Source organism: Trematomus bernacchii, unplaced genomic scaffold (assembly GCF_902827165.1).
Source record: "Trematomus bernacchii unplaced genomic scaffold, fTreBer1.1, whole genome shotgun sequence".
NCBI lineage: Eukaryota > Metazoa > Chordata > Actinopteri > Perciformes > Nototheniidae > Trematomus > Trematomus bernacchii.
The window spans coordinates 1,051,919-1,077,109 of record NW_022987477.1 but is presented as its reverse complement, the minus strand read 5'-3'; the positions used below and the strand labels follow the sequence as shown (position 1 = coordinate 1,077,109).

General features: G+C 43.2%; 1 protein-coding gene across 14 annotated transcripts in view; it reads right to left on the bottom strand.

Annotated features, from left to right (window-relative positions):
- Positions 1-25,191, bottom strand: part of si:ch211-285f17.1 (sickle tail protein homolog) — a 115,148-nt gene that overhangs the window by 27,726 nt on the left and 62,231 nt on the right. For 12 of the 14 annotated variants that reach the window (XM_034149143.1, XM_034149115.1, XM_034149090.1 and 9 more), the window contains exons 2-3: positions 19,766-20,043; positions 1,410-1,593 (exon numbers count right to left, since the gene is read on the bottom strand). In XM_034149143.1, the coding sequence (XP_034005034.1) occupies positions 1,410-1,593; positions 19,766-20,043 (462 nt within the window). Of the gene's footprint in view, positions 1-1,409; positions 1,594-16,501; positions 16,687-19,765; positions 20,044-21,339; positions 21,356-25,191 lie in introns of those variants that run through there. The other 2 variants (XM_034149153.1, XM_034149177.1) reach the window with 2 other exon arrangements.

Sequence of the window (25,191 nt, the reverse complement as noted above, 5' to 3'; positions counted from 1 at the left end):
ATCCTTCAAAAAAAAACGACAGACTCTACACCTTTTTCGGGAAGTTTTCAAACTATTTCTAACTTTTTCCTCTCAGCCCTAATGCAGCGGCCTCATTCTGCACGTCGCTCTGCGTTTGGATGCAAATGAAGCAGCGTGTGTGTTGATAAGACGACCCGTTCCTAATCCTGTCAATAACACGATGGCACATTGTGGAAGGATTCCCTAATCTTTCACTACAGAGGGAAGGAGTGTAATTAAAGTGGAGCTGAGGTGGAGAGAGGGAAGGAGGGAGGAGGAGATAGATGGAGTGAGAGGAGGAGAGCTGGACAAGGTGAAACGAAGGTGTGTTTAGACGTTTTGCAGAGAGTTATGCAAAAACAAAACCTGCTATAAATGCAGGTTATCCAAGAAGACTACTTTCCCCTCAGTCTGGTCACAACGTTAATTTCAGATTTGAGATAAAGCTTTATTTAATTATTATTATTTTTATTTAAAGGTGGAATATAACTAAGGACATTTACTCAGGTATGCTACTTTTTTTTACTTTACTTTACGGATTTGGTGGTTACAGATTACAGCTTTGCTGCCTGTGATTTCCAAGACGTGATGAGTCCTTGGCCAAGTAATATATATCTTTTGCTCTCTTTACAATAAATAGTTAAACTTAGAAGTTGTCTGTCTTTCCTGGAATTCTGAACCCAACACACTCGAGCTGGTTTCTCCATACTTACCTACCCTACCTTTAAATGGGCCATTCTGCATAACAAGTATTTTTATTTTTGGTACTTAAAGTATATTTGTAGGCTAAAACGTTTGTACTTTTACAAGTACAGTTTGAATGCAGGAGTTTGACTTGTAACAGAGTATTTCTACACTTCTTTTACTTAATAAACTGTTGGGAAAACAGTGAATGTACTCTTCCAACATGAGAGTCACATGCTAACAAAAGTATCCCAACTGTAGCTGTGTACATGACAGGATGTATGATTACCTAGAAGAGCATCAGGACTGTTTGAGGCATATGATAGCTATGTGATTAACATGATGATTCAGCCTCTATGGAGATAGACATATGACAAGCATGATCATTTCTGACGTGGAGCTAATCTGAAGTAAACATTGAATACTGCTTTCTATTCCTCCATCTTGTGACTGTGTAACTCCCTCTCTTGGATATCAGCATGTGAAGGACACTGTTCAGGAACTAGTTGATGCTCTGTATGTGATGACTACTTCCATTCTGGAGAGGATCACAAATACATGGATCCTGAGATTGAAGCTCAAGCCGGGGACCAGTGATATTTATCTAACATAATCAACTTTTTATTTGATTGTTTCGGCTTTCTAGATGTAGAAAATGGGAACAAAAAGTTTGTATAATGAAACAAAAATTAAAACGTAGGATAAACAAACAACAACTAACGTACCTAGCGAGCGGTCCCTCGTCTGATTGGTCGATCGCACCACGGGCAGGCTAGCTCGAACCCGGCTGCCGCGGGTGAAGTTTGTGGGGGAGTCGGCCTCAGACATGGTGTCCAGTGACTCCAGGGAGGCCAGGGAGAGGTGGTCCGCCTCTCCAACGCTGCTGGGGCCGTGCTTTGGGCTTCTGCTCTGGAGGGGGGAGGCAACGGAAACACGATACAGTAAAAGGGTGAGACCGTGGAGACACTGGACACAAAACATTGAACAATACATGCATTCATATCGAAACGACACAAAGAAACGTGGCAAAGTTTTAGAGATAAGGTGCATTCGGGGAAGTTAGGAAACAACAGTATCTGTCATGAGCTGTGAGTAAAAAAAAAACCTTTGATGTCAAGCTTGACTCCAGCACAACAAGAAATGAATAAACCAAACCGTAGCAGTCATGCACAAGTGAATACAATAATCTATCAAATACCACGCAGCTCCGTCCCAAAAGCACCTCAAGGTAAATAAGGGTTTGAAAGCATCAGTAAGCCTCTAACCCTCTACAGGAGCGTCAACTTTGACTTTCCATATTCACCCGAGTGAGCCAGTGTCACATCTTCAGGTTCATATCAGTATGTAGTGTCTCTACTGGGACATGTCTTTGGGATTTAAGCCTTTCAGACCATTGACATGCACAAAAACCTATTTAACACACTACAGGGAAGGGAGAAGCCCTTAAAGCACAAAAGGGCTTGTCTAATAATAATGCTAACTGTGTTTAAAATACGTTTTCAAACTGATTAAGGATCGAGAAGTATGTCACATCACTTGTAGATAGGTGAGCTACGCTGTAAGCAGATCCTCTACAATAACTCAATGTGTGATGAGACTACAGAGCCAGGGAGGTATTGTGAGGCGCTGTAAGGTGATCGGCAGAAGTGGAGGAGGCGGGACAATAACTGAGAGGTCAGTGAACACTTGGCTCTTTATGACCAGGTTACCTTGAACACACCTGCATGCTGCTCTCTCACACACGTACGGGCAAATAAAGAATTTAAGCTTTTATATGAAATGCAGTTGTTGCTGTTCTCGGCCAGGACTGAGCAGGTCAGACTCTGGGAGGCACGGCGGGACACACTTTTTAGGTAGAAATGGTCACACAGCAGCAGCAGGTGTTAGTGAGGATGAAGATGCATCACACACTCACACACACACACACACACGATGCAGGTAAGATAAAAGGCTGACTAACTCTGTGGGCCAATTGGATTTTCATCAAGTACCTCTGAATGTCAAGCTCAGAGTGAAGGGAGAAGAGCATGCCCTGCAAAGACTGAGAAGAACATGAGAACAAATAAAGAATGAAGTCAAGCCAGTGGGAGGTGAGATGGGAAAACAAATCAGACAAAACAGAGAAACCATGGAAACACATCCACAGAGGACTGAGGAGAAAAGGAGGCTAATAGGAGGTGCTAACGTATCCTCCCTTTCTTTTTAGTCTACTGTTCGGTGTTTAACTTGTCAAGCATTTACTGTTTTTGATGCAAATTAATGAAGACCTGACACAGCAGGGAGAACCGCTGAGCCATCACTCAACTCCTGTAACTCGCTTAGGCTGCAAACCCCCCACAGATTACAAACCATGTGAATTAAAAAAAGTCCTTATACTGTTAATACATGCTGATAATGACCTTTTAAAAACACAGGGGTCACACGGAGTTGACGAGTCACCTGAGAGCATGTGCTGCGAAATCTAATCTGAACGATGAATGATTCATGAGAGAATTCGATGCCCTCACACACACACTGCTGTTCTGTGTCATCCTGGTGAATTACATTGGCTTCACATGTACGTAGTAATTATATCAGCCTAATCCAACCTGCATTCACACTTACAAATGTTTGCATGGAAGGCAATGAAGTAAATGTTGCTATTAGAGATGTCCCGATCCGATCACGTGATTTTCAAAAGATCGGAATCGGGAGAAAAGAAATCGGGGATCGGGATTTTTTTTTTTTTTAAATTATAAAATATTTTTATTATTTTATTTAATGTTACAAAACAAAAATGACCATGTTCACGTCTTAAAGTCATCCTGAGGCCTTAGTTTTGGTTTAAAATTACACAACATCATGTATGTGTTGCTTCTTTTGGGCTTGTTTTCATAGACCTGGTTGCTTATTTCTCTCTAATCTGGCAACAGAGTGGGCGCAGTGTCTAATAGTAGCAGTAAGCTAACGAGAGGCTACGTTCAGCTGGTGCCTCGGGAGTCGGGACAGAGAAAATGTCAGGAGTTTGGAAGTATTATAAAATTGAAAGCGAAGGCAGTGTAACAGCCAGATGCAATGTTTGCAAGGCGGAGGTTCCGCGTGGTGGAAAGAACAGAGCTACGTTCAACACGACCAATCTAATACAAACACCACCAACAACAACACGACGAGTACACAGCGGCCACTCAGGTAACGGCACTGAAACAACCGACACTTTCAGAGACTTTTAAAAGGAAAGAGAAGCTGCCCCAGAACAGTGAAAAGGCCAAAAAAAGAACAGCCAAGATAGCTGAATTCATCGCGTTGGATGACCAGCAGTTATCTGTTACCTTGTTTTTCTCTTAATGCATTGCATAAAGATCGGATCGGGAAAAATCTTTATCGGCAGATTGTCAAAATCAAATGATCGGAATCGGATCGGGAGCAAAAAAAGGTGATCGGGACCTAGTTGACCTAGTTGCTATATAGTTCAAATCAATATAAGATATGCTTGTGAAAACTTTAATTAGTTGTTTTCTAGTTTTTTTATTACAATCAGCTGGAATTAGGACTTTGAGAAACATCATTTTTGTAAAACAATTACACAAAATGATAATAGAACATCTCTGCAGACCATTTACAAACACAAACACCAATATAACACACAACAGGAAAGGGAAACCACGGAAAGCAGAATAGGACCTCATTAAGTATCATTTACTTACTCACTTAAAGTACTCTTAGTTGCTTTTCCAAGACTAACGTTTAAATAGCCTCGATGAGACAGCTGGAGAAGTACCGCGCGTGTTTTAAAGTGCAGGAAATTGCAAATGAGACCTTCTGCCTCCCTGTGGAAAGATGCAATTAAGTTAAACCTCTCCACAGCGTCTGTCTGACGAATGAGCCGTCTCCTCCAAAAGGTTAGCAGTTAGTTCTGATGAACTCCCTCGTCTCTCTTCCTCTTCCTCATGCAGATATCATCCTGACCACAGCTATATGGTCTGATATGGTCGATATGCATCAAAAGCCACTTCCTGTCCCGACTCACCACTTCCCACTTTCAGGTCCAGATGTGAAAACCGCAGGCCAACCGCTGATTATCTCTGTACAAAAAAAAAAAAACCTGCTTCAACCTGCGCCTCGTACCTTCAGTACATTCCTCACCAGAGATTCCCCTCCTTTTTTAAAGTCAAACCCGAACTGATTCAGCCGTTTTAGAAGCCTTCATTTGCTCTGACAGCCCGTGATGAATGTGAAACCGAGACAGCGACATGGAATATGATAAGTTATGGAGTCATGAAAAGAGAGCAGAAGAAACGTGTCTCGATAACAGATCTTGGGAAGAGCCAAAGATGGATGATTGATTGCCAAATACCCAGTATGATTACATTGCATACAGTCTCATAGAAATGTTAAATGTGTACATGTTGTGTAGCTTAAATGCTAATTGCTCTGCTACAGCACACAGTGTCGTTAGTCCAATGGTCACTATCTCACAAAAGGTGCTATATTGTGTATCTTAAGGTATTTAGTGGTCTTGAAGTCCTTTTGCAGCAGCTTTCATGTCATGTGCACCAGCAATGATTAAGAAACCATGCATGTGGAAAACAACAGATAAAGACAGTAAGTGAAAAATGTGTGTTTGAAAGAATGGGACACAAAGGGAGACTGAGTGCACGCATGAGTGAGTCAGGCCATTGTTCCAGAAAATCTGACCCGTTCAGGACATCCTGAAAACATTTATGCAACAGCGGTCGGACAAACACGCCGCCATGAAGAAAGTGGTTTTTTTCTGCTCTGCGATCCCGGAAATAAGTTTGACTTCTCGGTGCACCTGCAGAGCATGCATGACTTCGTTCTCTTTGGCTGTCACCTGTCTTTTCTTATAACAAAGCCCTTTAATGCTGCATGCTTTCACCACGACGTTATATCATGCAGCTCGGCCGTGGCTCCTGACAGACGGAGTGATTCAAGTCAATTGTTAGGAGTAATGGCGGCACCCAGATTTAACTATAGACTGAGAAGCTGCCAGAGCATAATGCACCACACCTGCTGCCAGCCTACACAAAGCCACCTGATTGCTGCCTACCTTCTTATATAATCAGCCGTTTAATAGCGTTCTCATAACCTGACATGTCTGCAATCGTGTCGATCTTTTCCACCTTTTCGAGCTGCATCGTTTTGTGACAAAAGATACAATGCAGGTTTCAGACGTCAGGCCATTTATCTGCAGCTTCGACAAGGGGACAATAGTGCAAATTCATGTGCTATGTACACAGGGTGAACACACACGCCCAGCTAACAGGAGGAACCCGTTTCCGTCACTCTTTCTATATTGTCCCTCCAGACAGGGAAGAATGTAAACATGAGAGTGGAAACTTGTGTGTGGTTTCAAACACAAACTGCAGTGTTGTGAGCTTCTCCACTTAACATGCTAATTTGGCTCGAGCTCCTGGGAGCGGAAACAGAGCTAACTGTAATTACCTGGCCTGATCTGAATGGCAAACACATACACACACAGCTCTGCAGACTGTTAACCCCCGTCTCATTCTGACACTTAAAAGTATAGTGTGTATGTGGTAATCATCAAATTTGAGTGGGAGGAAGTGTCCTTGAGCAACACACTGAATTAAGACTGGTATATCAGTAGGTAGTGTCTCTACTTTAAAGAGTCCTCTCCTGCTGATGTTCAGGTGTATATCAGTATGTAGTGTCTCTACTTTAAAGAGTCCTCTCCTGCTGATGTTCAGGTGTATATCAGTATGTAGTGTCTCTACTTTAAAGAGTCCTCTCCTGCTGATGTTCAGGTGTATATCAATATGTAGTGTCTCTACTTTAAAGAGTCCTCTCCTGCTGATGTTCAGGTGTATATCAGTATGTAGTGTCTCTACTTTAAAGAGTCCTCTCCTGCTGATGTTCAGGTGTATATCAGTATGTCGTGTCTCTACTTTAAAGAGTCCTCTCCTGCTGATGTTCAGGTGTATATCAGTATTTAGTGTCTCTACTTTAAAGAGTCCTCTCCTGCTGATGTTCAGGTGTATATCAGTATGTAGTGTCTCTACTTTAAAGAGTCCTCTCCTGCTGATGTTCAGGTGTATATCAGTATGTAGTGTCTCTACTTTAAAGAGTCCTCTCCTGCTGATGTTCAGGTGTATATCAGTATGTAGTGTCTCTACTTTAAAGAGTCCTCTCCTGCTGATGTTCAGGTGTATATCAGTATGTAGTGTCTCTACTTTAAAGAGTCCTCTCCTGCTGATGTTCAGGTGTATATCAGTATGTAGTGTCTCTACTTTAAAGAGTCCTCTCCTGCTGATGTTCAGGTGTATATCAGTATGTAGTGTCTCTACTTTAAAGAGTCCTCTCCTGCTGATGTCCAGGTGTATATCAGTATGTAGTGTCTCTACTTTAAAGAGTCCTCTCCTGCTGATGTTCAGGTGTATATCAGTATGTAGTGTCTCTACTTTAAAGAGTCCTCTCCTGCTGATGTTCAGGTGTATATCAGTATGTAGTGTCTCTACTTTAAAGAGTCCTCTCCTGCTGATGTTCAGGTGTATATCAGTATGTAGTGTCTCTACTTTAAAGAGTCCTCTCCTGCTGATGTTCAGGTGTATATCAGTATGTAGTGTCTCTACTGGGACATGTCTCCATGCTTTAATGTTCAAAAAGCCTGTGCTGCAGCACCCCTTTTCACCCTCTGTCTGAAACCAGAGCCCAGTCTGCTCTGATTGGTTAGCTGGCCGGCTCTGTTGTGATTGGTCAACCGCTTAGAGATGTCCACCCACTGTGTTCTGTAACTTTGGGATTTCAGCCTTTGCAGACCATTGACATGCACAAAAACCTATAGTACACACTACAGGAAAGGGAAACCACCAGAAAACATAATAGGGCCTCTTTCAAAGTACGTAAAAGAGTGAATTAAAAACACCTCTGAGTCCAAAACTCTCTGCCAAAGCAGAACTGCCCGACTTTGAATCATAAAGCCGCTGTCAATCCAGCCGTCAGCGCCGGGCCTTATGCTGTCTGTGGACGGACCATCACCCTTTGTCTCCCCGAGCCTTAATGACATTATACTGAAATCCCCTAGTCATCCATTCCCATTCATGGCTGCCACATCCCTCTCTCCCTCCCTCCTGCGATGCATTCCTCCTCTAATCCCTGCATCCAAATCCCCAGATGACCTTTCAGAGATGGGCTCGCCGGTTAATTGGCGTGATAAAAAGGAGATGACTTTATAGTATCAGAGCTGACAGGGAAGGTGAAGCTAGAAGTTCAAAACCCACCATCTACAAGTTTATAATCCCCCCCCAAAAAACTCACAATAACAAGGACTGTTCCCATGTCATTAATAGAAGATTACTCATACAGATTTACAATTGTTGTCCGCCATCACACAGAGGAGGCAAGATGGCTATCTCTTCCGCCGCTGACATTTACAACAACCGAGCCACACCGTCCAATTGATTTCACCCACTCACGCATACATGATTAAGTCGCGGTTATCACCAGCAGACATCGCCCACTCCTCTGAATGAGAGAGGTTACAAAAGTCAACTTTGCGTGACCATCAGATATGAGACCATGTATTGAGTTGCCAGCATGTTTTAAAAGCTCTTCAATCCGACACATAAGCAAAAATAAAAGTGATCTTAAGATGTCGTATTTACCATTTCACACCAGCAGCGACCTCCTTGCAGCGCTGACTTCCACGAGAGACTGGAAACAGGGTCACTTCCTCCACTGTTATTTCAGCCTTTGTGAACTTGCTCTGTACAACTGGCCTGTCCTGCTCCCTTCCCTTTCTGCTCTAGCGGATGCCCCCTCCTCTCTATTCAATGCACACACTGTCCCACATCCAACCTTAAAAACACACGACACACACCCAGCGGACAACAGGAGACACCTTTTTAAGGGGATTTGATTTGATAGGGACGATGCAATTCAGTCATTAGTCATTTTAAAGTATTCCTAACTTGCAGGCGATGAGTAGGAAATCTGATTCCCTGAAACGGCTTTTTAAATCTCCCATAAAGTTTCCGTTCAGCGCACATTTCATCTTAAAAGCGGCAGCTCTAACACTAATCCGTGTGTACAATCTCAGCAGCCATCTCCCTGCCCTGAAGACAGAGAGATGACACTTGTGTCCCCAGAAGATAAGACCCCTCCAGCCTCAGGGATCCTAAAAGACTTTGCAAGATATAGCCGTCCTATCGAGCACACGCCCTCACAGCCTAATACCAATGCTGGATTTTCCCACTGCGTGTGATAATTAAAGTAAGAGCATGTTCCCTTTCTTATTGACAAAGTGCCTTGTTGTGATTTGAGCTATTCAAGACGTTACGTAAGACTACAAGTCCAGACTTACACCAAGACTGGCAGATCATTTGCTAATCTTGCATGCAATGATTTGCACGCTCCCAAAAGAGTGCACACATTAAATCTCAACCCCCCCTCTCTCTCTCTCTCTCTCCTACCAAACTAATACAAACTATTTCCCAACGGGGCTGCAGGACCGTGATCAGTCGAGACTTGTTTTTAATATCACTTCATGCGGAGCAAAAACACATTTAACTGACGAAAACTAAGAGAAACTAAGAACAGACACACACACACACACACACACACACACACACACACACACACACGACCCCTCCTATCCTTTTATACACAAAGCCTTGCTCCTGTTTCAGATGGAGGGTTTATATGACACGTCCTCACATGAACCTCGGCCTCCAGGGAGCGTCTCTCCTGGTGTAAAAGAAAAGACTTTGCAGGTCTAATTTGAGCCTCTCCGGGTGTGTATCTGAGAGTGTGTGGATGTGTGTGTGGCTCCGAGCCCGTGGTCACCAAAACAAAGAGCGCTTTCTTTCCTCAGGAGAAACCAGAGTCCTGCATCCTCTACATCGTGTTGCTCACACACATATAATCTAACGCCATTAAAGGCCATCTCTGCACATCGGACGTGTTGCCTGGTGTTAAATCTCAGTATTTTGTCAAGTGTCTTTTTCTTTAGTCCCGTGAAAGCAGCCCTGATAATGGCTCTGCTATTCAGGCCTAATGAACAAGTCACAGAGGACCAGGTTCGCTCCTACACTGAGCCGGAGATTTATGATCCTCGCTCCCCCAGAGGAGAGTGTGTGTGTGTGTGCGTGTGCGTGTGCGTGTGCGTGTGCGTGTGCGTGTGCGTGTGTGTGTGTGTGGAGAAAGAGTCCAATAATCAGTAGTAAAGTTTAAATTTAGCTTGAAAGAAATACATCCAATGCTTTTTTTGAATATGTATACACATCCATTTTTATTGTCAAACTGTTGTACCCATGCATTGACCTGGTTTAAACTGACTAAATAGAAAACACTACCCACACAAAGACACACACACACACACACACACTCAGTGCTGAGCTCTTGGCTTCAGATGACTCGATCAACCATAAGTCATCTTATTTTAAAAGCTCTTCAGTGTAAGTCTGAATCTATAGATCTTATATATATATATCTTATATATGTAAACTAAACGAAAATACTGAAGCTCAAATGTTTACTTGTGTAAAACAGTACTCCAAAGTGGATGTAGATTATAGTGTCAGCTGGAGGAGGAGTTGCTTAAACAAAGTGCAGCACATGCTCCACTTCTGTCAAATAATGTTATTTATTACTGATTCCATTAGCTGCTGAGGCCTTTAATATATACTATCCCCCTGTATACTTACTCATAATCCAGGTGCTACCCGTCATCTTGTTTAAAAGAAAAACCTCTCCTCTTATCGCTACGAATGCATTTTAAACATTTACAAAAGCAACTTAAAGTGGAGTTGCTGCCATGCTTTTCCACACCCCACCCCTTTGTCTTCAACGAGAAGGGAAATAAAGCACAGGAGATCAAAATAAGGTTGGAGCCAGATGCTTGGAGCCTGTCCGTGGCTTCAATCTTTCTCTTGGTTTGCTTATGTGTCTGATTCACCCTCTGAAGTAAAGCTCATACCTTTGGCCCAAGGTGGAGGCCAGATGTCAGGGTGCGTGCAAAGACTTGCAAAGGTGCAGACGGAGAGAAACGAGGAGAAACACCCATCTTTCTTTTCTTAGGGTCATAAAGTCTAGAATAGATTCAGCCAATGGAGATCCTACAGTGACAGACCGGTGCAAACGCGTCACATCGAGCCAAAACATTTGTATTAGGAGAAACGTACTGCAGTAGCTAACCTAGTCATTTCAAATATACTGACTATGAGACAGACTAACAGAGACCGTTATCAACTTTATAATCCTGAACGTCACCAAGCGTTGTGCGTCACTGTGCATGTGTCATCAAGTTGGTGAAGACATTTCTTAATTTGCATGTTGTTTGGCACATTTGTGTTTTTATATTTGCATCAACACAACAGCATTTGCATTCCTTCATCGTGACTAGTGATACTTAGTCAATTATTTACGCAATTTATTCTGATGACTGGCTTTCTGATGAAGACAGACAAAAGGACACGCCTGCAGGCTATCTGAGGAAGAGGTGACATTTCAGGGTGGAGACGCAGGCTATTAACTGACAATGAATCTCACGCTTCTAGCTGGCAGTCAATAAATACTGTACATCATTTTGGACACAATAACCTCAGATCATTTCCACCACTACATTATGTATTTGTGTGCCAATTTGACCTCACTTGACATACTGAAGACCTGGAGATATTGTGATTTAGAAAAGTATCATCACCTGTTTACCTGTCGTACATTGTTAAGTTGATTTGCAGTTTTGCGAGACGAGTCTTTGACCTATAGTGTATTATAAATCGAGGAATGTTCCCCAGGCTGCGTCGGCACCGCTCATAATTGCACCCAAAGGCCTTTGAGGTTAACGAGGTCCCAGACATTTCACCTCTGCAAATCTTTCTGAGGAATAACGACGACCCGCCTGTTGAACCAGAGGAGCAACAACATAAAGAAGACTGAGATAAAGCCCGGGTTAATGCTGCTGTGTTGTTCGTCCACTGAGAACACTGAGAAGAGCTCAGACCTGATTAGCTGCTCCGATTAACACACTGCCGTTGCGTTAGTGTGTCAAATTCTGTCTGGCTTGACTCATTATCAGCGGCGATCAGATGCGGGTCCATCAGGGCCTTCTGTCATAGCGGCTTAACCTCCCCCCTACCCCCCAGTGACACTCAGGATTAGACAGAGCCTTGGCGCCACTCTACGGATCACTTGTCCTCTCAGTTAGGGTTCTGCACCCCCAAAAAAAAATGCAGAATAACCCCTCATTACGCCGTCATTAACCTGGTGCTTCTTGTTTGTGTTGGCTCTAAAAGTGGTACTTCATGCAGAGGTGGCAGATCTATTAAAAGCTCCTGATGGGCAGTGGAGGAGGTCCGGTGATTACAAACAGATGTCGTGCTGCACAGTGTCTGATTGTGCATTTCAATAAAAGCTAACACAAAGAGGCGTTCTGTGAAAATATCACAAGCATATCAATGTTTGCTAGAGAGAGGTGCAGGAATGAGTCCTAAAACCCCCAAAAGACTTTTTATCCAAAGCGACTTACAATAAGTGCAATACAAATTCAAACTAAGAGCTTTATTGAATGTGTTTTTGGTTAAAAGCCTGAAATAAGCTTTAGAGATGTTAACGTTTAGTTCTACGACATAAAATACGTCAGTTTTTAAATTGACCAGTGGGGTATTTATTTACTGTGTCTAAATGAGACAACTAAACGTCATCACGCCCAACATTAGCCGCCTTTAGCTTAGCGGTGGTGACGTGAAGTCATGTGACCGTGCTGCAGTTCCTTTATAGCCCAACATTAGCCTCCTTTAGCTTAGCGGTGGTGACGTGAAGTCATGTGACCGTGCTGTAGTTCCTTTATAGCCCAACATTAGCCTCCTTTAGCTTAGCGGTGGTGACGTGAAGTCATGTGACCGTGCTGTAGTTCCTTTATAGCCCAACATTAGCCGCCTTTAGCTTAGCGGTGGTGACGTGAAGTCATGTGACCGTGCTGTAGTTCCTTTATAGCTCAACATTAGCCGCCTTTAGCTTAGCAGTGGTGACGTGAAGTCATGTGACCGTGCTGTAGTTCCTTTATAGCCCAACATTAGCCACCTTTAGCTTAGCGGTGGTGAAAGTCATGTGACCGTGCTCTAGTTCCTTTATAGCCCAACATTAGCCACCTTTAGCTTAGCGGTGGTGACTTGAAGTCATGTGACCGTGCTGTAGTTCCTTTATATCCCAACCTTAGCTTTTAACTTTACTTTAAGTGGTGTTAATATGTGGATATCATCCTGCTGAACAAAACGAGTAAATATCATAAACATGTGTTTGCCACAGAGCTTATTTTTGGGATTTTGGAAATCCCAATCGGATGCTAACTTCCAGGTCGGCGAACAAAAATACTTAATCTCTGCACCACCCTATAGATCTGCATATTCTCTTACCAGGTCACCTCTCATGAATGCCATGCCAGGAGGTGAAGACAATGAACGATTCTTCTTCTTTGAGCTGATAGAAACAACACCAACACTCCCTGAAAAACTCCCTCTCCAATCTTTGATTCTTTGATCATGGTCATGTTTCTTGCAGGGAGGTGAAGCTCGCTCTAGTGTTATCTAGCTGACCTTGGATCTGAGACTATAGAGAAGAGTGAGGCATGGCCAGGAGCCCAAAGAGAGAGATGTGTGGGGGGGCCGGCCAAATGCAGCATGTCTGCAAAAAGTCCCAGGGGGGAGTTTACAGTACATTTACTGAGTATAATGACAAATGAGGCGTATTTATGTGGCTTTGTTCAACATTAATCGTTGAGAGAGTGCCGATCTTCTGCACCCTGCAATTTTATTGATGTTGTTACTAAGTGTTACAGATTTGAACAACTTCTGAAAGGGGATCTGTTCTCATGTGATCCCTTTCCAAGGCTTCTTCCAATATTTTTGTTCCTTTTTTTACAGAAATGGCAAGCTAGTTTCCCCCATAAAGCTTTGCAATTTTGAAAAACAACATGTTGTGCAAGATTGACTTTGATGCTTGAAGTAGGACAGTTAGCCCACGATAGATCATGTGTAAAAAGACGAGAAAAACATACTTCTGAAATGCCATGACACAAAACACATGTTGTACTTTTCAATGCATTCAATGATGTGCTTTCAATTTCAAGAGTGCCACGACATGTTGGCTTTTCAGAACGGGCAAACGGCAACATGTTCAACATGTGGGCCGTCAACAGCTGAGAACTGGTTAAAAACAAAAGAGCCAGGGGTGGAAGAAGTATTCAGATCCTTTATTAAAGAAAACGTACTAATACTGCAATGGAAAAATACTCCATTATAAGTAATATATAGTTATAAGTACTGCGATTGTACTTGCAGGAAAATGAAAAGCTCAACAATTAAACAACTTTCCACCACTGCAACAAGCATGTTAGTCGCAATGTCTGGAGCAAATGCAAGAAATATCTCTGTCTTAAATCAAGAAAGGTGATCAGAAAGAGATAACAAACTATTATATTGTAAAGTGTCCAACCCTAGACCAGCCATTGCAACATCCTTGGAATTATTTAGAACTCAACATAATTGACTGTATTCCTGTCAACAGAGCCTGAATGTCCACATCTGACTGGTGCATACCTTTGTTCAAAGCAGCCCACCGACAAACTAACCTGTTAGCCACACACACACACACACACACACACACACACACACACACACACACACACACACACACACACACACACACACACACACACACACACACACACACACACACACACACACACACACACACACACACACACACACACACACACACACACACACACACACACACACACACACACACACACACACACACACACACACACACACACACACACACACACACACACACACACACACACACACACACACACACACACACACACACACACACACACACACACACACACACACACACACTCAGATGATGGATTATAAAGCCTGTGTGTTTTTCTGTCCTAACATGGCCGCTTCACACTGTACAGAAAACAGAAAGTCACACAGGCGGGAGGAGTGTGTGATCATCCAAGCAGGTTAGTTAGTAGGCAGAGAGAGAGAGAGAGAGAGGGGTGAGAGGATGGGTCGCCACCCATCCTCTCACCCCTAGGGATAATATCCCTCCAGTCAGGCCGGAGGGATATTATCTCCTCTCCCCTGGGTGGGATCCAGGGGAGGAAATTAAACTTCTCGCCTTTGTTGCAGGTTTAAGGATCAGAGGAGCAGGAATTGAGGGGGCCCTCATATATAAGGCTACGTCATTCAGTGTGTGTGTGTGTGTGTGTGTGTGTGTGTGTGTGTGTGTGTGTGTGTGTGTGTGTGTGTGTGTGTGTGCAGTCATGCTAGGTGGAGTGGGGGCCATCCACTTTTCAGACTGAAGTGATATCATCTTCCAAACCTCCGCTTGACCTTGATAAATATGTGCCTTTGTAACTCAAACCTCCGGAGAGCTTCTTCCTCACCTCTCAGGCATTTTGGTGACGTCGTCTTTCCGGTTTTGTTCGGCGCTTTCTCAGCGTGAGAACTGTAGCTAATTCATCCTGCGTTGTATATTTGACTTGTGTGTTTTCCTGAAGACAGAAAAGCTAACCCTCCCCCAGGACACCACATGACAAACGCTTCAATAATCTTGCCATTTTTGTTTTGTTTAATTTCATTTCCCATTTTGAATGATTGCATTCCTCCTGCATTAGATGACGGTCTTCAATCATCTTTGTATTCATTTATCAGCACTAACATTTGCCAGTAAATCCAAACCAGCCTGCTTTCTGACAGCTTTTATTTGTCCATGTCATGATGCATTCAGGAACCATCATCACTCCTATCTCTCTCGCAACATCTGAATAACATATGAGGAGTTTCATCCTCCAAATCAATCTAAGAGTGTCATGTCGTACAAACTAAAAATCAGCACCAGCAGATCAGATTTATCTCCTTGATTTATTTCAGCTGCTGAGAGAGAATCTACAAACTGTTATAAAATTGGAGTACAACTTTACCAATAAGGACGCAGTGTCCAATAACCACCTGATAATAGGGAGGCTAAGATACAAACACATGTATTCATGAAGCCAGAATGACTGAAAACATAATTTTCTTTTCAAGTTCACACAACAGTTGTTGCTTCTTGCAGTCATACTGTACAAATCCAACAATCCTGGACACACCAAAGGATGTATGATTAAATATAGTCCCACAAAAATGTCAAACCTTTAAAAAAAAGTCAGTAAATAACAAAGTCTACACCTGATGCCAAGAATAAGAGAGTTCAAATATAGATAGAACTGAAATCCAACAGGAGCTATTGATCCACAAGTCATTCTCCATCGTATTTTTAAGAAACTATTGAATTACTCGGACCAAAAAAATAACTTTTTTTCTAACATAACGCCTTGTAAAATCGTACAGAAGCAGTAATAACAGCAACAACTCACTAAATCCACCTCTGATATCCTGCATGATCCAGCACGCTGTTATGATACTCCTTCACTTCCGCTGCTTTGCATGTGTGCGTAATACAGATATAGTCTATCTATGGTAATGCCAAATACAATACGCATTTTCGGTCAGATTATAGGCAGCTGCAGGTAGGTGATTGTACTTTAAGGAAGATTTACTGCAGACAACTACACGGTGTTCATTCAACCAAACATAAGGGGACCCAAAAAAAAATCGTTTGCTCGTAAAGACTTGTTTTTTTAACCGATAAAAGTCGTGCGCCAACTTTTGCATTCGCCTCCTGGAAGTTTGCAGCACCTGCAGAACAAACCCTCCCAGCCGTACTCTTTGCATTGAAAAGCGCAACAACAGTTTGAACATGAGGGATATCGCTGCGTAAAAGCGCTCTAAAAGTATCTTACCTTTTACTGCGTCTACACAAAAGGCACCGATGTGAGTTTTATTCCGTCTGAGTGCAAACTTTATCTGTTATTCCTGTTTGCAGCCATGCCTCCGGACAGCGTTCAGATCCATCTGCAGAGCAGCGATCCTCCTCACACAGCTCTGCCTCTCTCTCCCTCTCTTTCTGCTCGCGCTCCAGCACACACTCACACGTAAACTGAGCCCCTCCAGCGGTGACATCACCAATCACCATGGCAACTCTGACTCCACCCCAAATCCTGGAGCTGAACTTACCTGTCTGACTACCTGCAGCCTCACAACACCTTCTTTCCTCTATTTACCATGAAAACGGTAAGATGCAGCGTCTTATTTAGTCAATCATAAAATAAAACATCTACGTTCTTATATCTGGACAGCTTTCCTCTTTTCGTACATATTTTTGGGGTATTTTATATAAATATTTCTCTATATTTTAATGTGTTTTTTGTCGTTTCTTGGTTGTTTTTCTAACAATTTATCTCCTTTAACTGTCTTTTATGTATGCACCAAATACACCAAGGCAAATTCCTCTTATGCGCACGCACACACGCACACACACACACACACACACACACACACACACACACACACACACACACACACACACACACACACACACACACACACACACACACACACACACACACACACACACACACACACACACACACACACACACACACACACACACACACACACACACACACACACACACACACACACACACACACACACACACACACACACACACACACACACACACACACACACACACACACACACACACACACACACACACACACACACACCACACACACACACACACACACACACACACACACAACACACACACACACCACACACACACACACACACACACACACCCAACACACACACACACACACACACACACACACACACACACACACACACACACACACACACACACACACACACACACACACACACGTAAGATTAGTGGGTGTTATTAAAGAAAATAAAAACAGGAATAGCGTATGAGCATAACTGCCCTATAAGAGCGTCCTTCTTGACATTCATTCTGCAATTCTAACAGCACAAATTCAAGTGAGATGCATATTCAGGTTCACAGAAAGCAAAACCATTATAATGACCAGAGCAAAACACACACACACACACACACACTCCCTGCTGACTTCCACTACCTATTCAAATGCTCATGAGGAGGCTTCCCTTCACATGTATGCACCTCACTCTTTCCTCCACAATGTGTCTTGTCCCTCTGCATCAGCTCCCTGTGGCTCGGTGCCAGGCTCACCATTACCTCGATTGTTTTGGCCACAAAGCCCAGCATGCCCCTCCCCTCTCGTCTCCTCTGACCCAGAGCAAACACAAAGACAATGACCAGGTGAGCCAGGTTGACGTGACTCCCTCTGGGTCGCCCTCCCCCGTCAGCTTCGAGAATTTATAATCACTAAAAAGCTCCAAAACAACCCTGAGACATGTATACTGAAGTCTGGTATACACACACTGGTTTGGAGCTATAAGCAAAGTCCAATTATGGAGATCCAAACATGCTCCAAACAGGTTTTCAACTGCTGCACCAAAACCCCAGCTTCACAGCAGCTGTGGGAGGGGAACGTGACAGGCAGATTTATAGGGTAGATTTCACATTTAACCTGAGGCACAAAAAGAAGAGAGAGGAGGAAATAGTTTTGCAATTTCTCTGTTGCTTCAGAGGGAAATAACAATGCCTCAAAGTTACCAAGTTAGAGGAAAGAGTAAGACTTTATAGATTGTTAAAGGTCCCATGTCATGGCCATTTCTACTGATCATATTTCCATTGTTGAGGTCTACTAGAATAGATTTATATTGTGCAATTTTCTAAACTCACATTAGTTTCTCATACAGCATCTCTGTATAGTATGTGTATTCACTCTCTGTCCTACACGGCTTGTTGGAGCTCCTGCCCCCCCCCTCCCTGTGAGCCCAGTGTGCTCTGATTGGTCGAGACGTTGCGAGGCTCGCTGCTGCGAGGAGCGGACAGGTTTCCGGGTCGGCGATACAGCGAGAACAAGCGAAACTCATCCTGAGCACACAAACACTCACAGCCGAAGTAAAAACAATAAGTGTGGCTTGATATTGAGTAAGAAAAAGGTTTATAACGCTGTGAGAATGGGTCTGCTGCGGAGAGCATTTCTCCACCATCCCAACTCGTCTATTACCAACCAGGGAGCTCTATTCAAGTCAATGGAGACTCCCTGTTAGTTAGCCAAGGGATCCTGGTGTGTGAGGTGCTGCACGGATTGGTCCATTTGGGCCAATCCGGTCATATGTTGTTGATTTGGGTGTTCACACGTCACAGAACCCAGGAAGAACACAATGGAAAATGAGAAATCTCCACGAGGCGTTCTGGGGCAGCACAGACAGGTCTTTTCTGTGTTAGAGTTTTACTCGCTACAGGGTGTACTTTGAGGGTTTGTGACTCTGCAGACCGTTTACATGCAGAACAACCTTCATAACACACAAGGGGACGGGTGAAAAGCATGACATGGGCCCTTTAAACAGCATTTTTTTTTTTGCCCCTCAGGGACAGGTAAATAAACTAAAAACACATCATCACCTGTTGAAAGTGACATGTCATAATCTAGTTGCATATTTACACATCCAGTGGACACACCAACATCAACATTAGTTTGTGCTTCTGGTGTTTCGCCTGCATTAGCTGCCAATTTGCATATAAACTGTGCTGGGCAGGTATCTTAAAGAAATACAAAATATATATATTTGGATGTTTTGACACTAAAAATAGCTGCTTCGATCTGAAAACACGGTGGATGGCCGGTAAAACAAAACACAGCACTGAAAGATGCTAAAACGCTCCTTAAAGTTCATTTTAGTGTTGTAATATTCGTTGAAAGTGAAGCAATCTATATATTTTTATCAAAAAATGAAATGTTTTGAATCTTAAACGATAAATATCCTCCATTGCAAAATAGATGAGCATTTGTCAATATATTTCAGCGAATAGTTTTCTAATAGAAATGTTTATTTTTAAAGGTTAAAAGGACATTATATTGAAATCTAAGCTACCTCTTAGCATCGCAGTAACTTGTCCCACACAGAGATACCCCGGTAAAATCCTAGACTAGGCTAGAACCACCAATGTATTCATGTAACACATATTCATGTCATATATGCTGTATATTTATGTCATTTAAAGTTTCAAATATTGTGCATAAACCCGGTCTCTCCCCCCCACTGACCTGCTCTCTCAGCCTCTCCTGGTGGCCCATGATGGCTGATGCATGATGGGGGTATTTCTGCTTCAGATGCTCCAGGAAGGCCTCCCTCTTCTTGTCCATTTCCGGCGGCTGCATAGCCAGGATCTCCCGGGAGCCTCTGGCCCCGCCTAAAGTGTGTCTGCGTGGGACGGTCCGGCTGCCTTTAGCGTCCCCTTTTGTCCCATTTGGGGACACCTGTCTGCGGCTGACGTGCTGCCCGTCCTCCGGAGACGTTACCTTCAGGTTGCTTTTGGTTTGTTCTGAGGGGAAACAGAGGAACACGGGGTCAAACACATGTGTCGTGCAGGTGCGTGCCTGTATGTTGTTATCCATGATGAGATCTAAAACTGTGTCAAAACGGAAATAATGAACTGTAACTGTAACACACTCCATGTGAGAAAGTAAGGAGACAAACGCCTAACTCATATACTATGATAACCCGTGTCTGATACGCATATTTCTTTATATATTCATGCTGTTTTAAATTCCAGCAGTAAACCCACACTTGAATGTGCCAGACAGAATATTGGTGGGGAAAACACTGAATTGAAACAGCTGTTCAGACTTCTACCTTAATAGAAAAAATGCAAAGACGTCCAATAATGTAAGGAGACACACATGGAGGAACTCAGAAAAGATATGCATGGCATCTGTTTGTAAATCCAGAGCATTGCAGACTTTGAGATAGAGAAGAGGGTGAAAAGGTAGGATGAGAAAAATAAAGAGCTTTTTGAACATTAAAGCATGGAGACATGTCACAATGAACCTAAAATGAGCATAATAGGGACATTTTAAATCAAACAGGGCCTCAGGAATACAGAAAAAAGAATCTGAAAACGACCTTGAGATAAATATAATGATATATTTGAGTGTCTTATGCTACAGTTAATGGTACGTATTTGAAGGAGTACATTCTTCCTAACCCACAGAGTCCTCCCTTATTAGTTATGTGCTTAAAACAGAAGGGTAGGCTGACTTGTTTTCAATGCGTGCAGGTAGAGCTTTTTTTCACGTGTATTTTCAGTGAGTAACGGCAGATAATAAAAGGACCTCTCACAGAGTTCACCCCTTTGAAAATTGAAGATGGATTTCAAGCGATTTACTATTATTTGAGGCGAGTTTAATATGGCTTTTCTTCTCTTGAAAGCTTTAAAAGCTTTAAAAGCATGCTGTGAGCCTCAGATGAAAAAGGAATTTCTTGTTTGCGTCTCAAAGACGTGTTAGGACTCACAGAGGAGTAGCTGTAACAACAACTTGGGGGGGGGGGGGGAAACTAATCCTGAGCAGCTGCAGATGGTTCAGCTTCTATGGGCTATGATTTCTGTTTTCACCTGCAGACTTTTTCTATGAAAACACAAAAAGCCGGCCTATTTTCGGAGAAATGAAATAAGTGGTGGTGCGTCATAATCAAGCCCACCAACCCCCACCAGAGCCGGAGTACTCTCATGTACTTCCAAACCTATTTTTAACTCACAAACAGCTAACCGAATCACACTCAGCCGACAGAATCACGAATCAGAATGAGTGTGCGAGTGGCACGTCAGAAAGCTTGTTACCTTCCCCACAATCGTTGTCTTCATCTGCTATGTCCTCCTCCATTGCAACTTGGGAATCAACACACACACACACACACACACACACACACTGCCGGAGCTGCTGGAGAATCGGCTTGCTTACAGATTCCAGACGTTGCTCACGTGGAAAAAGGGGGCTTGAGATTGGCCCGGCCCGGCCCCCCGAAGCCCCGGTATAGACGGGGAGGGGGATTTAGAACTGCATTCCAGGACAGCAGAAAGCTACCTTGCAGTGGTCGTACGCTGCATGTAAATGTGTGTGAGGGAAGCAGAAGAAGACTCTGACAAACTGGAGACTAACAGGTGTCAATCAAACTCAAACACAGTCTTTATCAGGCCTGTCTACAAACTCTCTAGCCCCACACAGAGGCCCAGCAGAGGCAGCCAAATGTGTCATAAGCAGGGTTGGGAGGAATGTAATCTGTTACAATAACGAGTTCCATGTCAAAAATTGTATTTGCTTGCACTATTTTATCCGTTTTATTGTGTTGCACTGTTGGAGGAGCCTGTGACCTAAGAGTTTCATCGTCATAACGACACTGTAGCTATGCACACATGACAAGAAAAGCCTTGAAAAAATGTAATCAGCAACATAATTCAACGCCTGAATATGGCCCGTGTGTGTCCTGCAGACAGTGTTGTTTCCAATTAAGTACCTCACAGGACACTCTGCTCTTTGTTGCACAGTGTCTAGTTCGTCTGACGGAAAGCAAACAAGCTTCGCCGCCTTCATATAGTGTGCAAACACATCAGTATGTACTCATCTGTAGTCGATATGTAAAGGAAGAAAGGGACGGGGGACAGGGACGGGGGGGGGGGGGCTGCATGAGATCATTTATCTGCAGCTGCTGATGTAAGTGGCCTGATCTAAATGTTACAAGAAGAAGAGAAGAAGAAGGCGCAAATTGGTGTACCTTAACGGGAAAACGTGAGGGGATCAATGGTCTAGTTTGTGGGCCATGTAATTGAAAGTGTCGGTGTGAGCGCATGAACAAACAGCAGCTGACGGGAGGTGTCTAACACATGGAGACTAAATCTGCTTCCACCCACTTTGTCTGCTCTCAGACGCTCACGTGCTCTCAGGCACAACAGGCACACAGTGAGCAGGCAGGCATCCGGTCATTAGACTGGGTTCGCTTCATGCTATGCTCACCTTTACACAGCTATCTGCAATGTTCATTCGATGCCAAGAGTTCTTTGGGAAGTTACTAAAAAGTACGTCTCATCTACTCCTTCATAATTAAGTGATTTACTACGTTTCCCAGAACTATTTGCGACAACTCCCAGAACTCATGTTGAGTTTGGCTGTATAAGTTGTACTAAAAATGTTACTTTGCTTTTTCTGATAGATAAGATAGCGGCAGCAATGTTTGATTGTTGCTTTTTCTTTGCACAGCCATTGGGAAAACCTACAACTAACCTTAAACGGGCCCCATTACGTTCATATTTGGGAACTCTGGGATGTTACCCTTTAGTTTGAACATTTAACTTGCACATTTGACACTATATAATCCAAAAACATATATGCAATATGGACTGAAGACTCCTAAAGAAATGCCTCTGAGGTGCTTTAGGCCAAGTGTCAGTGTTTCTGTGTCACACTCCTTCACAGCTTCACCACCAACCAGCAGTCAGCCTGTGCTCCTATCCCTCAGCAATAATTAAACCAAACCCACGGTCACACCCTGGTGGTTTAACCTGCCTCTCTGTCAGCATTCCCAGCATGAAAAATGACCAGAGTGTCACAAGGGGATCTGCGAGTGAATTGCATCTCTTTAAGCACGTCTTTCTCAGCTGCCAGTGTTGACTCAGTGAGTTGAAAAGGGCTGGGAGGGTTACTTAAAAAATGTATTGCACCTTTTTCTGCACCCTGATTACCCTGTTACATGTAATCCATTACTCCGGGGCCTCCTGCTGTTTGCTTCTCACTTATTTATGGAGGAATGTATCCCTGTGCCCACTCTGCCCTACTATTACTGTCCCGTAACTATGTGGCGGGACACAAAGCTCTGTTGTGTGCAATAAAAGCGGGGCTCACAGACCCTGCAGCCATGAATAGAGACACATAACAGCACTGTTTAGCTGACTGTGTTTTTATTATGTCGCAGTTATCGGGATATCAGATGATCCGTTCATGTGGAACCGAGCCTATGTACAAAAGGATCTTATTTAAATATGATTAGAATATATTAAGTTTGTTACACAGAGCAATAATATCCAGTTTACTGAGTCATTTGGACCGAGACGCTGCCAGAGGGATAAAATAATCGTCTAATTATTCTACTGTTTACTTCCTGTCTATCTTCTTCTTCTGTTGCTGATTTCAATGTAGTATTCCACTGTGTTTTCTAATGTTTGTTGTCCACAGCTGACGTTAAAGTGACCGGACTTCTTTCTGCCGATTGATACGACTGCACACAGTCCCTTCATCCTCCAGCGGTCTGTTAGTGAGAATTAACAACCTCTGAAATGGACCAAATCGACCAATGAGAATCAAGTATTCAACTAAGCTGTCTCATAAATTGAAAGCAACACATACAAATCAGGAAATAATCTTTTCAGTTGTTTGACATCTGAAAACGGTGGACATATTTCCCCATCTTGTCCTGAAAGAGCCTATATTCTGTCATCATTCGTCCTTCCTGTCAGGCAGAAACCACCTGATTCTGTTCACTTATCACGTGTGTGTGTGAGTGAGTGAGTGAGTGAGTGAGTGAGTGAGTGAGTGAGTGAGTGAGTGAGTGAGTGAGTGAGTGAGTGAGTGAGTGAGAGAGAGAGACAGAGAGAGAGACAGAGAGAGAGACAGAGAGAGTGTGTGTGTGTGTGTGTGTGTGTGTGTGTGTGTGTGTGTGTGTGTGTGTGTGTGTGTGTGTGTGTGTGTGTGTGTGTGTGTGTGTGTGTGTGTGTGTGTGTGTGTGTGTGTGTGTGTGTGTGTGTGTGTGTGTGTGTGTGTGTGTGGAGGTGACCCGCTTTAAGCTTCAGACAAAGACTTCTACACCGACCTGTCACTGCCTGCTGATTCGACAGATAAGCTGTGATTCCGTGCAGGTAACTCACACCAGAGGTCCAAAAGTGCCCCCGAAATGCAGCCGAGCCACATTTTTTTCACACCAAATTCACACACTCACTCAGACATTCATGAGCTAACCAAAACTCGCATGCAGGGAATATTTGACTTCCTCTCTAAGGGATCTGTTTCACTCTTTGCATGTTCAAGCCATAAAAACTACAATTTCCAGGCATGTCAACACTTGTGAAATTCGCACACAATGGGAAAAAACACGCCATGTGCAAAAGTGATTCCTCCAAAAAAAAAGAATTAGAGAAACCTCCCATACATAGGAGGGATTTGACTTTGATTTGAAGTTGTGCACATTTGAAATGAACCAATCAAATGGGCTGTGTATAAATGCTGCTAAATACACACTCTTCCCCTTTTCTCTGAGTGTGTATGTGACCTGCTGATCCAAGAGTGCACACAGAGTTGTTATTGGAGTGTATTCACCCTTAGCTGTGATTTCCATTCGGGGACACTGTCCTACTTATAAACTACAGCGCTGTCAACACACTGTTGTTATTCCACTGTCCCCTCACTGGCTGTCCACTCCTCCAGGAATAAAATAAAGCAACACTTGTGAATTATTCATATGAAGTTGACAAGTATAATGTCATTATTTTACTTTTAATTAAAAGTTACTGTGCACAATTGTTTAATGTATACAGTACACTTTGCTTATATGTTTCTGCCCCTTTAGTAGATTGGTATATTAGAGAGTATTCTAATTTATTCTGTATACATTAGTGTGTACATGTAATGTTGTAATCCTTGTCCAT